General features: G+C 44.0%; 1 protein-coding gene across 4 annotated transcripts in view; it reads left to right on the top strand.

Annotated features, from left to right (window-relative positions):
* The window catches only part of KIAA0319L (KIAA0319 like), a 131,763-nt gene that overhangs the window by 42,275 nt on the left and 71,843 nt on the right, over positions 1-17,645 (top strand). For all 4 annotated transcript variants that reach the window (XM_080653144.1, XM_080653145.1, XM_080653142.1 and 1 more), the window contains exon 3: positions 2,858-3,384. In XM_080653144.1, the coding sequence (XP_080509270.1) occupies positions 2,858-3,384 (527 nt within the window). The remainder of the gene's footprint in view (positions 1-2,857; positions 3,385-17,645) is intronic.

Here is a 17,645-nt window from a genome sequence, read left to right as displayed (position 1 = left end):
CACAGACACCAAATTCCCATAGTTTTCTAGCATCACATCCCTATACATGTCCACTGAATAGCATCCAGGCATCTCCATTCAATCTGAGTAAAGGGCATAGCCACATCCTCAAATGTCAAGTGATCCCTGCATCTAGGTACTTGGTAGTCTTGGAGCCATCTGTCTCCTGAACTGTTCTCCCAGGCAAGGGCAGAGAATCTTGCATAAACCAATAGTTCTTGGTGCTGGAAGTCCAAAATTAAGGTGTTGGCAGGGTTGATGTTCTGAGACTTTAGGTGGAATGCTTCCTTGACTCTTCCTGGCATTTGGTGGTCACTGTCAATACTTAGCATTCTGTGGCTTGCAGCTGATTCACTCCAATCTCTGCCTCTGTTGTCACATGGCCTTCTCCTTGTTTGTCTCTCTAGATCATTGATTTTAGACTTTGATGAAATAAGCATTTAAACCTATAAATGTCCCTCTAAACATTGCTTTAACTACATCCCACAAAATTTGATATGTTTTGTTTTAATTTTCATTCAAATATTTTCTAATTTCTCTCATGTAGTTTCAACTTACACTTGGCATAAATTAGTGTTCAAAGATTAAAGGGGACCATTATCCAGATGTCTGGAGCTCTTTCTCTGTGGAGCTTTTTCCTTTCTGGTAGTTTGCTCTAAAATTCTATCACAGTCACTCTGAACTCTCTTTCCTCAGCAAGACCTCTCTGTTTTGCTTTGGATCTCTTACCCTGTACCACAATTTTGAGCTTGCTTCTATATGGAAAGCCAAGGTGGTCATACCTTGTTTGTTTCCTCTTTTTTTTGAGATCACAGCCCTGAACTATCTGTTGTTCAATATCTAAAAACAGTTGTTTCATATATTTTGTCTGGTTTTCTAGCTTCTCATGGTGGGAGGGCAAGTACTATGGCAATTTCTTCCTTAAGGGCAGAAGTGGCAGAGGGGGGGGGGGGCGGTCACAGTACATTTTTCAAAATATAAAATAGTAGCTTGCAGAAAAGTACAATTTATTTTCATCTGTGTGGACCTCTTCAGTGTTAAACATGACAGAATTATTCTGAGAAGAATGATGAAAAATTGATATAAAGGTAACTAGTTACTGATCAATATTTTGATTTCAACCAAGTCTGTACACTCAGCTGTTACCATTGGTTACTTTGTGGGAAGATGAATGAGGAAATGGGTATTTCTGTAGCTCTTGGTAACTTTGGTTTTTTTTTTCATAGTTGCTATTTCTTCATTATTTAAAAAATATTTTTGTATTGATTTTTAGAGAGGAATGGAGAGGGAGAGAGAGATAGAAACATCAGTGATGAGAGAGAATCATTGATCGGCTGACTCCTGCATGCTCCACTCTGGGGATCCACAACCCAGGCATGTGCCCTGACCAGGAATCGAACGGTGACCTCTTGGTTCATAGTTTGATGCTTAACCACCGAGCCATGCCAGCTGAGCTATTTCTTCATTTTCTTAAGGAAGTCCTGTCTTTTTTATGGCCTTCCAAATTGCCTGGTTTAGTGTTAGGGTGGTGCTAATGTATCTCTCTATTCTTGTGAAGAACAATGGCAAGTTGGCTTTCCTAGCACTTGCTTAACTCAGTGATCCAGAAGCCTGCCTTTATTGTCTCAGTCGCCTGGTGTCCACATTTAGTCTCTTGGACATTTAGTAGGTATTTTCTGAGAGTTAGGTTGGCTTTGGATGATTATCAGTTTGTTGCTTTAGCTAGTTATAGCCCTTTTTCAGTTATGTGTACATGCAGACATATGATTATCTATATCTTTAATACTTTGATTCTTCTGCATATTTTCTGTATTACTTCTAAAATATACTTTATGTTATAATCACAGGGCCAGGGCTAGGGTGAAGAAAGAGGCACATAGGACATAAAATTTAAGGAGACACTCACTCAAGGGTTGGGTAAGCCAACCTTGCACTTGAATGACTCTGAGAGTAAGCGCCTCCTTAAATTTTGGGCCCCAGGCACCTCTCTTGCCTTATCCTGGTTCTGGCCCTATATCACCCTGACCACAGTTGGTTATAGAGACCTATATAACAGTACCTTAAAATGAACTCTGTATAACAACTTTCATTTAGAGAATGCTCTGACTTTACTTCATCTAAGAATACAGAAGTGAAAATCAATGCTATGCCTTAAGTAATTCAGCAGCCCAAAATTCCTCCATAAGCAGCATTAGCCAGAATTTCGGACCATTTATCAAGGTTAACCACAGTAGGACATTGTTTTACCTATCATGACATAGCTTGTCATGATTAAAATTTTGTTAAGCTTGACTACTGGTCTGGCTGATACCATGATATGCAAAACCACCTGACTCTGGCAAACAATTGGTTAGAACATGATAAACCTGTAACCTGCAAAAGGTCAAGCATCTGTTTGTATTGCTGCCAGTTCAGTGGGAGACATATTCCATCTGGTTTAGCTATCTGCTCTTCTGGTCTCTTAGTCTTCACACTGTTCCTGAGAAACATCTTGGTGTGCACGTGCACCCCCCCCTCCATCCCCCACCCCCTTCCTCCATACACTGCCACCAGAATAGCTCTTTTGATTTTTTTTTTCTGTTTTATAAACTGGATGGAATTCTCTGTAAAAGGTCTACTTGGAAGGGAATTATTTAGAGAGGAACCAGCAATGAATGTGGAGCAGTACTCTACAAGCTAAATAATCCTGAGCCAAAAACACTCTATTTTGCACCTTCTGTTCCTCTTACTAGATAGCGTTCCCACTCCCTTAAAAACCAGTTTTCACAATAACCTCAAATGTTGGTGTTCAGGATTCTTTACAGAGTAGTAGTCTGTTTTTATTTCATCTTTAAATATTTTCATTCTTTGTTTTTAGATGCCAGTGAGAGCAGGTGCAAGCAGGTGAAGACACAGTTTGGAGTTGGCTTGAGATCTGGGGGAGAAAATTACCTCCGGCTTCTTGAAGGAACCCCTTCTCTCCAGGCATGTTGGGCTGCCTGCTGCCAGGACTCTGCATGTCATGCCCTTTGGTGGTTAGAAGGGATGTGCATTCAGGCAGACTGCAACAGTCCCCAGAGCTGCTGGACTTTTAGGACAGACTCTTCCAATTCCATGCTGGTGTTTTTTAAGAAATTCCAAACTGCAAATGACTTGGGCTTTCTACCTGAAGATGTTGCACCTCATATTCTGGGGCTAGGTTGGAGCAGGGCATCTCGGAGGAGACAGAGCCTTCCCAGAGCTCCACTCCGACCTGCTGTATCTTCCAGTGACCAACAGAACTTAATCAGGAGACTTCAGAAGAGAGAGAGTCCCAGTGAAGAAGTTATACCTATAGTGACACAGCATTCTGAAGTGAATGACTCCAAGGAACTAGGTGATCTGAAAACCAATGGCTCCGAAGAGGTAAGCATATTATGAATAAGGAGCAGAGAATCTGTTAAATCTGTTTTTACATTTGGCACACATAGGTAATGAGGCTGTGCTTGTGGCCAGTGCTCCTAGGCTGAGGAGTGTATGTATAAAGCTGCTTAGTGTCATCTTTGTGGGTGCTTCCCAGATGAACAAGGGTAATATGACCTTAGAGATATTCACTCCATGCAAATCTGACATTATTTTGATAAAAGCAGAAAGTTGCTCATTATCTAGTCTAAACTGGTTGTTGGCTGCAGGTAAGTGCCATTGTGTGGGTGTTAGTCTCCACCAACAATTCTGCAGTGACTTCTGCCAGATTGCAAAACACTTGATTGATGTGGTTGCAGTCAAGTTCTCCTCCTCCTTTTCCCCTATCTCCTGCCTGTAGACATATTCCTTATGAGGTCATTTCTATTCCAGTCTGAAGTAACCAGGGCTGGTAGTGCAGACTAAGACCTGACCTGCTGGGCTAGGGAGCTGGATGTGGCCGTTAGCCAAGAGGTTTCTACAGTGAATTCTCACAAGCTTTGTATACCAAAGGAGATACCACCAGTAGAGTTTATTCCGCTTATTATGTTTCTTCACTGTTGATCTTCCTGGGCAAATTATTAAAAGGAATGACTCACTCCATGCTCAGTCTCCCTTGATTCCCGTGACTTATTTTTGTATTTGTTTTGTCCTAGTTATCTCTATCAAGTTGAAGCCAGAGTGGGGAGGCAGTACTGCATGCCTGGCACTGTGTGTGCTGATCATTTTGCCATGTCATTTTATTTAATTTTCATAGCAATATTTCCAAATAGGTGTTACTAACCCTGCTTTACTGTTTCAAAGTTTGTCAGGTGTGGAAACTGAGGCCTAAAGTTAAAACAGTTTGATCATGCAGCTAATGAATAGCAAACCTAGAATTGAAACCCAGATTTAATATTAAGAAAAGAACTTTCAGTCCATTATTAGAGATTATAGACTTAGGCTTAATATGCCCATAAACATTTATAGACACCTATTATCAAGGTCAGGCACTTTTCTAAGCACTGGAGATACATAGGTAAGCAAGATATAATCTGTTCCCTCAGGAAGTTTACAGTCTATTGGAGACTCAGACATGAAAATAGATATTTACAATAGTGTATAATTATTGCATTATTAGAGTTATATACACAATACAATAGGATCACAAAAGAGGTCGTGATCCACTTGAGCAGGGAGGTGATGTGTATGTTCAGGGAACACTTTATAGAGATGTTTAACTTATTTCTCAAAGGAAAGTAGGCTTTCACTAAGGGATTAAAGATATTATAAGTATTCTGGACAGAGGCACCATGTATGCAAGGCTCAGTCTATCAGCAAATATTTATTGCACATTTATTAGAACAGGGTACTATACTAGGCTAGACACTAGGAATATTATAGTAAATAAGATATACATGATTTCTGCCCGAATAGAGCTTACACTCTGGCAAGGAAGACAGATATTACATTTATAATAATTAGATAATTATAAGTTTGATGCAGGTTATGAAAGGATAAATGCAGATTCTTTAAGAGCATCTAGTAGGGACCTAATCAAGACTAAGGGGTAAGTTAGGCTACTTTAAGAAAGGAAAGTTTAATCTGAGACTTGAAGTAGAAGTAGGAGCTAGGGAAAGAAACAAGCCAAGGATATTTCAAGCAGAGGGGATAACAAATTCAAAGTTTGTCACGTGGCAAGATCAAGAAGTTGAGAGACACTGGTCTTGTTTGTCAAACAGAGCAAGAGAGCGAGTGGTGCAAGAAAAGACTTGAGAGGTGTGCAGAGCCTTAAGGTCTTAAAATATTGGTCTTTATTTAAGGAGGGAATGGCATGATCAGATAGGTTTCTGTGTGGTGAATAGACTGGAGAAAGGCAAGAATGTACATGGAGCACTCAAATAGGAGGCTCTTCAAGCAAGGGAACCATTGAACTAAAAAAGGAGGTTGAAGATACAGGAAAGGGGATAAAAAATAATCCCTCAGAGCTATGGTCCTCAAACTTTAGCGTGCATCAGAATCACCTGAAGGCTTGTTAAACATTGCTGGGCCCCAACTTGAGAGTTTGTGATTTAGTAGGTCTAGAGCGAGGCCTGAGAATTTGCATTTGTAAAATGCTGGAGAATGCTGAAACTACTGGTCTCAGAACCATATTTCAGGAACCATTGCCTTCTAGGACAGGGGGGTTAGAATCCAGAGAATGGAACACAAGATTAGCTTTAAGCAGGAGAAGAGACATCCCCTTCATTGTGATAGGAAGGAAGAAATGCATGGATATAAGGGCAGCTAAGGTGGATTTTGAGGTTTGGTAGAGAACATTGTGGTAATTTTAATCTTGTTCCTGTTTTTTTCAGAAGTGGGATAGTTACTGAGAGCAGAAGCGAAGATAGCTGGAGTGGGGATAGGTGGGTAGAGGCAGGAATATCAGAAGTTCAGAGAGAGCAGTAAAGGTCTGAAATAGCCATTGTGAAGTATAGGAGATGGCAGAATAGGTAAGGAAATAGAAGGATTGCTGGGCAGCATTGAAGGAGACCATGAATTTATAAGAGTGGTACTGACAGTTTGATTCATCCAAGATTGGAACTTTGCCAGTCTTGTGTAAAAGGAAACTGGGGCATGGAAATTGAGGTTATTGTCAAGAGAGAGGATGAAAGAGAGTGTCAGAAGATAGCAGAGATATGATAGAAGAGATATACCTGATATTCATAGGTTTGCTGATAGAAAGCAGACATATGGGGGGCGGGGAGGAGCATAGGTAAATGTTTGTCCTGCAAGGATATGAGGTAGTAGTCAGGGATATTTGAAGTTAAGATTTAGGAGGTGGAGAAGTGCCTACAGGATCTAGGGTGTAGCTGTGGAAGAAGGTTGCTGGGGTAGAGTGGAGAAGAAATTTATTGACAGGGAGCTCAAAAGAACATACTAAATGAGCTATCCATGTAGACATTGAAATAGACTTTACCATGATGATGATAATAGCAATAGCTAATGTTTAATGAGTGAGCACTTAATATGTGCCAGATACCATTCTGTACCCTTTACATGTATTAACTCTTTTAATCCATACAACAAATCCTATGAAGTAGTAATATCATCTCTAGTTTATAAATGAGGAAGCTCAAGAAAAAAAAGGTTAAGAAGCATGGCAGCCCTAGCCGGTTTGGCTCAGTGAATAGAGCGTCAGCCTGGGGACTGAAGGGTCCCAGGTTTGATTCCGGTCAGGGGCATGTACCTTGGTTGCAGGTACATCCCCAGTAGGGAGTGTGCAGGAGGCAGCTGATCGATGTTTCTCTCTCATCGCTGTTTCTAGCTCTCCATCCCTCTCCCTTCCTCTCTGTAAAAAAAATCAATAAAATATATTAAAAATAAAAAAAGCATGGCCAAGGCAACATAGCTAATATATGGTAGTATTAAGACTTGAACCCAGGCACTCTGCTTCTATCCAGAGTCTGTTCTCTTAATTAGGCATGGACTTGGGTTGAAGAGGAATTTTGAGAGCCAGATACCAAAGCCATCAGTAAAGTAGGAGGAGTAACTAGTATGTTGGGAGATGACAGCTATGATGAGAGTTGAAGTGTAGTGCAGCAAGATGGCAGAGGAGAAGAGGTTTTTACAAAGAAGATAGAAGAGTAATTGTTTGCAAAGAGAATTGGGAAGGGGAGTCAATAACATAGCAACCCACCTTCAATCCTAAAGTATGGGAGAATAGGTAGCTATCATACATGGAAACAGTATCCTCAAGGGAGGTCAGGCTTACAGTTAAGAATAGGTGGTCACTAGTTTATGGGCACTTGACCTGTGTGGTTATACAAATCTCCACTCTTAGAAAGGCCCTGTTTTTGGTTTAATGCTCTACTGTTGTTGTTGTCTTAAAATTCTTAATAATTTTAATAGATTTTGAACAAAGGATCCTGCATTTTCATTTTGTACCAGATCCTGCAAATTATGTAGCCTGTCCTGCAGGAGGTATAGGGAACAAAAGATGAAACGACTGAGCATACAAGTGACTTATTAATCATGGAGTAGTAATTCCAAGACAATTCAATGGAATATTTGGGTGAAAGAAAAGGAGGTTGGGTCTCACAGGAGAGGAAGTATGGATGATTATAGGGGTAACAGTTTAGTCTGGTAAATGTTTAACAGCTGGGTTTTCCTAGAAAACAAAAACAAGCCCTGAATTGTAGATTTTGTCAATTTCATAGTGTAAATACTATCACCATAACCAATTTCAAGCTACCAACATGAACTCACTGAACACAGAGTTAAGAGAGATGGGTACAGTCAGCACACTGCAGGATAATTGTGATCAATAAAATTAGAAGTGTGCTGTGGCTGACCGGCAGACCCTGAACAATGGATGAATGATTACTCTAAAACACGTTTTTGTGAAAGAGAAGGGCTAAGGCACTACTTGACTATTGTCACCAAGTAGTCCCATTCACCTGCCTCCTTAGGTTTTTATTATCATAACCTGTAGATACAAGTAGTGGGGTAAATGTCCTTGAGAAAGTATATGCTTCTACAAGGTCGGGCCTTTAAAGACTAAACATAGAGATTCTAGCAAAACACCCCTGGGGATCGGACTTGTTTGGAAAAGTCAAGGTAGGGGCTGCCGCCTTCGGCAAGGTCCCCTCAGAGGCCCTGACCTTTCAGAGATTCCTCCTTATAGACATTCCAACCAAGTCCCGTGCTTCCCCACAGAAGTAGACCAGTAAAATGAAAATATGGTAGATTTAGACCTGATAATCTCCTGGAAGATGGTGAAAGCTCAAACTCAGTCCTAATAGGCTTCATCTGTATGCTTGAAGGAAGATCCTGTATTTTTCTTCTTGTTCACCAGCTGTGGGCAGTGGCAATAAATTGCTGCCAGTGAACAGAATCTCAAGTTTAATGGTCTAACATGGAAAATGGGTGTGGGGGGAGGAATATTGAATTTGGATTATGAGCCCCAAAGGTGGGAGTGAGCCTTTGTGCACAGAGGCAGCATAGAATTTGGCATCTTTTGAGAACTGCAAGCATTGTTAAAAAATGGGGCCAAGTGAAATCTTCAGATCCAGACAAGTTATGTTTGACCTTATATACTATGCTTAGGAAGGCCATGGATAGCTTTGGAAGGGTGGTGAGGTCACCTTCCTTGTACATTCAGAACCGTTAACTGGTAGGCATTTCTTTTAGGAGAGGACTTAGTGTTCAAACTTCTGTTTATGCACTACTAGGGAATGGAAGAGAAATGTATACACGGCAGATCTTCTCCTTCTAATTAGGGATGACTGGCTAGCAGCACTAGTTTCTAGTTTGTACTGTTTTCACTAAGGTAGGTCAAGCAACTCTGCATCCAAAATGGGAAGAAATTGTATCATAAATTGTTCTTGTCTTGCCTGAAATGTCTGCAGAGCTCTAGAGGCCCTGTGTTGTCAGTAGCATTTTTCATTCTTTTGGAAACATACATATATTGTATCGAAGAGCAGGTATTGTGGATCTTTTGCAATTCCCAAAGTGCAAAGGAATATCACCAATTTATTTCCCTCTCTCAACTTAAAGAAGGAGAAGCTGATAATGCTTGGTTTAATTACCGCGTTGGCTCTATGCCATGAACCTCTGAATTGCTAGCAAGAGGAGCCTGCAGGTTTGTTGATTTGGTACTGGAACATTTGCAGTATAAGCATTTCAGTTTCTGGCAATTAATTGCTGCCTTTGTGAAAGAAGAAGGGAGCGTTCTCTTTGAGCCCAGGAAATGCAGATCCTATTAGGTTATCCCTACACATAAGGTTTGACTTTAGGAGACTGAGATCCTCCTCTCTCTACCATCCATCTCCCTGTTTCCAGTCAATAATCACAGCATTTCAACCCCTGCAAACCAAGGGTTTTCTGAGGAACAAATGACTGAGTGGGTAAATGAGCCAAGCCCTTGGACACCTCTCTGCTGCCTTTTTTTTCACCGAGGAAAACTCTTGTCCAGAGCATACCTCTTACCAGGAGATAGAGGTGTTGACTGTGGGCAGTGACACAAAAGAGCCTCTCATATCCAAGGACAGAAGCCCCAGCAGTTCTCTTTCTTCCCTTCCTTCTTGCTTTTGTTTTGTTTTGGTTTGTCTATTGGGGTGTTTTTTTTTTGCTTGGTTGCTTTCTTTTGGTTTTTGTTTTTAAATCTTTCCTTTAATCCTTTGGGCTTGTAAAATTTTTGCCAAGGTTTCATTTATTATTCTGACCATTATTTCCTGACAAAATTGGAATCCCTCAGGACCTAGTTTTTCCCAAATTCTCATTCTTAGTTATCTGAGCAGCAGACACCAAAATTTTTTTTAGCCCTAGGCCCCCCTCAGCTCTTTGCCTGTGTAATTTGTATGGGTTTCTAACCCCTGAGTGACATAGGCTTTTCCAATACTGTCTGTGTGCATATATTCACTAAACACTTCCCCAATCCCACCTCCCCACCCTTCTAATCTTACATGAGTAGCTTATTGCATGAAGAGAAAACCTGGGCAGCTCATTTCCTTGTGTGGGGGTGTGCAGAAATTCCTAGTATTAGTGCCTGAACTATAATGCCCTTTCTTTGTTTTTTCTCACAACAGTTGTTTACTTTCTCTCTTAGTATTCTGGTTCTTTAATCTGCTTATCTAATTTTACTATGTGAAATGAATTTGACATGTTTTTGTTGGCTGCTTTGTAAGTTAATTAATAAGGCAAGAGTTGATTTTGGTGTGAATTTATTAACAGATCCTTGCTAATTGGCCAAACTTGAGCCACAGTAAAAAAGTCTCAAAAGCTGCTAAGACTTAGTTAACAAAACATCCCTCCCCATTTCTCCTTTCTGTGATGGTCTTAGTTTCTCCAGGGAGATCTGAGAAGACATAACTTTGAACAAACTACTACAAACTTAAACCCTGCCATATCAGCCTCATCTTTAGTTGCTAAGAATTGGCTTGGGTTATGTCTTTCATTCCCCACTGGCTTTGCTAGTGTAGGACGACACTGTCTTTCATCTAGTAGGATTTTTGTTTGTGACAATGGTAGTTTTTATTTTAATACAGTTGTGTCTCAAATCAAAATGTTTTAAAAGCTGAATTTTTGCAAATCATCCTATATAATAAAAGCCTAATATGCAAATTGTTCGACTAGGAGTTCGACCACTCCCTATGATGTGCGCTGACCACCAGGGGGTGGCGCGGAACGTGGCAGGCATCGGCGACACGGAGCTGGCAGCGGGTGTCAGTGGAGGCGCTGCCGGCCCGGATGACAGCGGGACTGTGGCAGGATAGTGGAGCAGGTGAGCGGGCGGTGCCAGGCCAAGGCAGGTACAAGCAGGAGCCAGACCCACAGATGGCAACCAGTGGCAGCAGCGGGGTGTGGAGCCGCTGCCCGGCTCCCACGAGCTGAGGGAACCAGGCATGGGCCTGGACCTGATAGATTGCCCCGCAGGCAGGATGGGGAAGTAGGTGAGGGGGTTGGCACCAGGCCATGGTGGGGTGCCAGGCAGGGCTGCAAGGCTGGGGGTGCGAGCTTGGGGCTGCAAGCCTAAGGGCATGAACTGGGGCCCGATCCCCACAGGCCACCCCGAAAGACTCCACCCAGGCACAAATTCATGCACCAGGCCTGTAGTTCTTTAATATTAAGTAAACACCAGGGTAGCATGTATCTTACCAAGGAGGGTCTCTACCTGGACTGTGAAGTTATGACCCAGATAAGTATCAGCATCCTGTGTGTACCCTGAAGTCTATTACTCAAAACAGAATAACTCATGATGGAGGTTTTTGTTTTTTGGTCATCTTGAATTATGGTATTAATCATAACCAGTGGGGCTGGCTTGCTTGATTTGGAGAGGGTAGCTCCCAGACTGAGGTGAGGAGAAAGGAGGAAGGAGCAAGAGGGAAAAAGAGGAAGAGAAATGAGAGATGGAGAAAGGGAACATGAATAAAAACCTTTCATCATTCTGAATAAAGCTTCTTTGAAGAAGAAATAGATGTACTCCTGGGGCATTATTATATGACTTAGAGTTTGTTCGGAATTGGGTTAGTTTTTATGATTTCTGTCAAGTGCCAGAAAAAAATTGCCTAAGAAAATTTCATCCAAGTGTCCCAATCCTATATCATCCCCTAAAATGTCACTATTATTTCAGAGTTTCTGAAGTAAAATAATTTGCTTCATATCTCCTTTTCCTGTTTCTTTAAAAATCATAATCCTATATAATAAAAGGCTAATATGCAAATACACCGAACGGTAGAACAGCCGAACAAACGGTAGCTATGATGTGCGCTGACCACCAGGGGGCATGTGAGGAACATGGTGGGCATTGGCTGTGGCAGGAGGGTGGAGCAGGTGAGTGGGGGCGCCAGACCAAGGCACCGGTCGCTGTCATCGGGGTGAGCCTCTGGTGGTTACTGAAAATTCTTTGCTCCTGCGCACCGTGGTCCCGCCCGGCACTCGTACCTGCTGCCGGCGCCAGCCCTGCTCGCATCTGCTGCTAGCATTAGCCCCGCTTGCACCCACAGCTGGTGCCAGAGCCTCCGCTCGCACCCGCTGCCCATGCCTGGTGCCGGTCCCGATCACTCAGCACCATCAGTGGGTGTGAGCGGCGGCTGCCGGCCCTGATCACCCTGAGGGCTTCTCCACCTCCCCCTGCTCCTGAGGGGCAATTGGGGCAGCAGCCGCTGCTCGCACTGGCTGACAGCACCGGCCCCATTCGCACCGCTGCTGACACTGCACCGTCAGCATGTGGGAGCGGCGGTGGCGGGAGCGGGGCCATGGGGGGAGGGGCTGGGCGAGGATACGGAGGATGGGCCGAGACCCACCCCTGTGCCTACTGCAGCCTCGTGGCCCACAGTTCCTTTCAAGGTGCACAAATTTGTGCACTGCGCCCCTAGTTAATAATAAAGCTGTTTCTTTAAAAATAAAACTCTGTCTTAAAAATATTCATACTTCTACTTCTAGGAATCTATTCTAAAGCAGTAATTTCTAAATAAAGCAATGATGAGATGCTGTTTATTTAATAAAGTAGAAGCTGACTAGAAAGTGTACATTGTGCAGCCATTAAAAATGTATATCAGGCCGAAACCGATTTGGCTCAGTGGATGGAGCGTCGGCCTGCGGACTGAAGGGTCCCAGGTTCGATTCCGGTCAAGGGCACGTACCTTGGTTGCGGGCACATCCCCAGTGGGAGGTGTGCAGGAGGCAGCTGATCGATGTTTCTCTCTCATCGATGTTTCTAACTCTCTATCCCTCTCCCTTCCTCTCTGTAAAATATCAATAAAATATATTTAAAAAAATGTATATCAGGTTGTATGAATGGCTTTTATGTTACTCTCTTCTACTTTATACATATACTAGTGGCCCGGTGCACGAAATTCGTGCATGGCGGTGGGATTGGGGGGAAGGGTGTCCCTCAGCCCGGCCTGCACTTTCTCCAATCTGGGACCCCTCAGGGGATAACCGGCAGTCGGACATCCCTCTCACAATCCAGAACTACTGGCTCTCAACCGCTCGCCTCCCTGCCAGATTGCCCCTAACTGCTTCTGCCTGCCAACCTGATTGTCCCTAACTGCGCCCCTGCTGGCTTGATTGCCCCTAACCACCTCTGCCTCGGCCCCACATCCAGGACCCAGGATTCCCTCCTCCAGCTGACCACAGGCACCCGGGATCCGAGCTTCCCTCCCTCTGGTTAGCCATAGGCGCCCAGGCCGGCTGTAGCCACAGGGGATGGTGGGCAGGTGGCTTCGCCTGGGCTGCAACTGCAAGTGCTGGCGCCTAGGACTGTGGGGTGGGCGGCTTCTCCAACTCCCGGGCCACAGCCAGCCGCAGGTACTGGTGCCTGGGACACCGGGATGGGCGGCTTCTCTGTCTACCAGGCTGTAGCCAGCCGCAGGTGCTGGCGCCTGGACCGCAGGTGGGCAGCTTCTCCGTCTTTCCTGGGATGCAGTGTGGGCGACTTCTCTGGCTGGCTGCAGCCTGGGATCATGGGGCAGGTGGCTTCTTCGTCTCCCGGGCCACACACAGCCTCAGGCGCTGGGACCCGGTTTCTCCGTCTCCCACAGGACGTGGAGCGGGTGGACGTGGGGTGGGCGGACGTGGGGTGGGCAGCTTCTGCTGCTGTCTGCAGCCTGAGGTCATGGGGCAGATGGCTTCTTTGTCTCCCGGGCTGCAGCCAGCCTCAGGCGCTGGGGCCCGGTTTCTCTGTCTCCCCCAGGATGTGGGGCAGGCGGACATAAGGCTTCTAAGGCTTCTGCTATTGTCTGAGGCCTGACATCATGGGGCAGGCGGCTTCTTCGTCTCCTGGGCTGCAGCCAGCCTCAGGCGCTGGCACCCGACTTCTCCGACTCCCACAGGCCCAGAGTGGCTGGGGTGCGGGGCTGCTGCCATCTTTTCAGGTACCCCTCAAGGGATGTCCGACTGCCCGTTTAGGCCCGATCCTGGTGGGAACGGGCAGTCCGACATCCCTCTCACAATCCAGGACTGCTGGTTCCCAACCACTTGCCTGCCTGCCTGATTGCCCCTAACAGCTTCTGCTTGTCAGCCTGATCACCCCCTAACCACTCCCCTGCCAGCCTGATTGATGTCTAACTGCTCCCCTGTTGGCCTGATTGCCCCTAACTGCCCTCCCCTGCTGGCCTGGTCCCCCCCAACTGCCCTCCCCTGCAGGCCTGTCCCCCCCAACTTCCCTCCCCTGCTGGCCTGGTCCCCCCCAACTGCCCTCCCCTGCAGGCCTGGTCCCCCACAACTGCCCTCCCCTGCTGGCCTGATTGCCCACAACTGCCCTCCCCTGCCGGCCATCTTGTGGCAGCCATCTTTTGTCCACATGGGGGCAGCCATCTTTGACCACATGGGGGCAGCCATCTTGTGTGTTGGAGTGACGGTCAATATGCATATTACTCTTTTATTAGCTAGGATATATATATTTTAGAAGCCTAGTGCACAAAATTCATGCACAGGTAGGGTCCCTAGTGGCTGCTGGCTGCTGGTCAGGGCCTCCCTTCCCTGGCTGCCGGCTGTCAGCCAGGGCCTTCCTTTGTTCCGCGCCACCCCCTGGTGGTCAGTGCACATTATAGCGAGCAATCTAACTCCCAGTCAGTCAAACTCCCAAGTGGACACTTTGCATATTAGGTTTTTATATATATAGATTTTTATTGATTTCAGAGAGGAAGGGAAGGGAGAGGCAGAGAGAGATAGAAACATCAATGATGAGAGAGAATTCCCGCATGCTGTCTACTGGGGATCGAGCCCGCAACCCGGGCATGTGCCCTTGACAGGAATCGAACATGGGACCTTTCAGTCCGCAGGCCAACACTCTATCCACTGAGCCAAACTGGCTAGGTCTCTCTTCTACTTTTCACTCCAGCCGTACTTGAATGTTTGCTCTTCTGTGGACACCATACTTTTAAAAAAGTTTTATTAAAGTATAATAGACATATAAACAGCTCATGTTTATAGTATACAATTTGATTAACTTTTATATATGTATATATCCATAAAACCATACCACAAAAAAAGATACTCATTATCCCAAAAGTTTCCTCTTGTCCCTTTGTAATTTGTCCTTATCCCTAGACAACCACTGATATGCTTTAGATTATCATAGATTTTCTAGAATTTAAAAATAAATGGAATTGTACATTATGTACTCTTCTTTAAAAAATATATTTTATTGATTTTTTACAGAGAGGAAGAGAGAGGGATAGAGAGTTAGAAACATCGATGAGCTGCCTCCTGCACACCCCCTACTCGGGATGTGCCCACAACCAAGGTATATGCCCTTGACTGGAATCGAACCTGGGACCTTTCAGTCTGCAGGCCGACGCTCTATCCACTGAGCCAAAATGGTTAGGGCTGTACTCTTCTTTTTAACAGCATTATTGAGGAACAATTTACATCCAAAACTCACTCCTTTTAAGCATACAGTGCAATGATTTTATCAATCATTACTATAATCCAGTTTATTAACATTTCTATCACTCCAAAAACTTCCCTTGTGCTAGTTTGCTTAAAAGTTCTCATGCCCAGCTGGTGTGGCTTAGTAGGTGAGCATTGACCCATGCACCAAGAGGTCCCCAGTTTGATTCCCAGTCAAGGCACATGCCCTGGTTGTGGGTATGATCCCCAGTGCAGGGTGTGCAGGAAGCAGTCGATCAATGTGTCTCTCTCACCAGTGTTCCTATCTCTCTATCCCTCTCTCTTCCTCTCTCTCTAAAATCAATAAAAACATATTAAAAAAAAAGTTCCCTTGTGCCATCCCCACTCCTACCCCAAGTCCCAGGCATCCACTAATTTGATGTCTCTATAAATTTGCCTTTTCTGGACTTTTTATAAATGAAACAATATACTATGTAGTCTTTTTGTCTCTGGCTTCTTTCACTTAACATACAGTTCTGATGTTCATTCTTGTATTACTAGAGGCCTGGTGCATGGAATTCATATACTTGGCGGGGGGTGGGGGATGGCCCTCAGCCCAGCCTGTGCCATCTCACTGTCCGGGAGCCCTTGGGGGATGTCCGACTGACAGCTTAGGCCTGCTCCCCAGGGGGCGGGCCTAAGGTGTCAGTCAGACATCCTCGGTGCTGCTGCGGAGGCAGGAGAGGCTCCTGCCACTGCCACTGCGCTCGCCAGCCGTGATCCTGGCTCGGGGCTTCGGACTGAGTGGCACTCCCCTGTGGGAGCGTACTGACTGCCAGGGGGCAGTTCCTGCATTGAGTGTCTGCCCCCTGGTGGTCAGTGTGCATCATAGCGATCGGTCCTTCTACCGTTGTTGGATTTGCATATTAGCCTTTTATTATATAGAGAAAGACAGAGACAGAGACATTGATGTGAGAGAGACAATGTGTCAGTAGTTGGTTCCTTTTAATTGCTGGATGGTATTTCATTGTATGGACATCTCATATTTGTTTATCTACTCACTTGTTGATGGATTTTTGGATTGTTTCCATATTTTGGCTACAGATAAAGCTGCTAGGAACATTTATGTACCAGTCTTTGTATGGGCATATGTTTTAATTTCTCTTGGATATATGCCTGGTGGTGGAATGGCTGGATCATATTGTAAGTATGTATTTACTATTTTAAGAAACTGCCAAACTCTTTTCCAAACAGTTGTACCATTTTACATCCCATTAGTAATATATGAAAGTTCCATTTGCTCTACATTCTCACCACCACTTGGTATGGTGAGTCTTTTTCATTTTAGACATTGTAATAGATGTGTAATAAGATCACATGGTGGTTTTAATTTGCATTTCCTTAATGACTGATGATGTTGAATATCTTTTCATGTGCTTAATTTCTGTTCATATTTTTTGGGTAAAGTGTTTGTTCATATTTCCCCTGACTTTAAAAAATTGGGTCGTTTTCTTACATATATCTTATGCATATAAGTCATTTATCAGATATGTGATTTACAAATATTCTCTCTCAGTCTGTCTTGTCTTTTCATTCTCTTAGCAGTATCTTTCGAAGAGCAGATATAAATTTTGTTGATGTCCAGTTTATCAGCTTTTTTAATGGATCACGCTTTTGATATTATATCTAAGAAAGATTTTCTCTTAAGTTTTCTTCTAAAAGTTTTATTTTTTTACTTTTAAATGTATTTTTTTTTATTGTTGATAGTATTACAGATATCTCCTATTTTCTCCCTCTTACTTACTCCCTCCTCCCAACTCCCTACCACCCCTCCACCCCCACCAGGTCTTCACTACCCTATTGTCCGTGTCCATGGGCTATGTATAAAAGCATATAAGTTCTTTGGTTAAGTTTTTTAGTTTCAGATTTTAAATTTAGGTCTAGAATATTTTTGTACATGGTGGGAGTTATGGGTGGAAGGGTTTTGCTGTGTTTTGTTTGTTAGCGTATGAAAATTCAGTTGTGCTAAGCATCATAATTTTTTCCCGTCATTTCTCCATTGAATTGCTTTTCATCTTTATTGAAAACTGGTTAGCCATATATTTATTAATCTATTTCTGGATTCTCTTTGGTTCCATCAATTTACTTGTTTATACTAGCATCAACACCACACTGTCTTTGTTGTTGTTGTTGTTAATTCTCACCTGAGGATATTTTTTCCCATTGGTTTTTTTAGAGAGAGTGAAAGGGAAGGGGGGGTTGAGAGAGAGAGAGACAGAGCAAGAGAAAGACAGAGACAGAGACACTGATGTGAGAGAGACACATCAATTGGTTGCCTCATGCACTCATCCCCACAGAGGCTGGGATGAACCTGCCACACAGGTATGTGACCCTGACCAAGAATCAAATCTGCGACCCTTTGGTGTCTG

The sequence above is a fragment of the Plecotus auritus genome (genome assembly GCF_963455305.1).
Source record: "Plecotus auritus genome assembly, chromosome: 2".
Classification (NCBI taxonomy): Eukaryota; Metazoa; Chordata; class Mammalia; order Chiroptera; family Vespertilionidae; genus Plecotus; species Plecotus auritus.
This window is presented reverse-complemented; position numbering and strand designations above follow the sequence as displayed.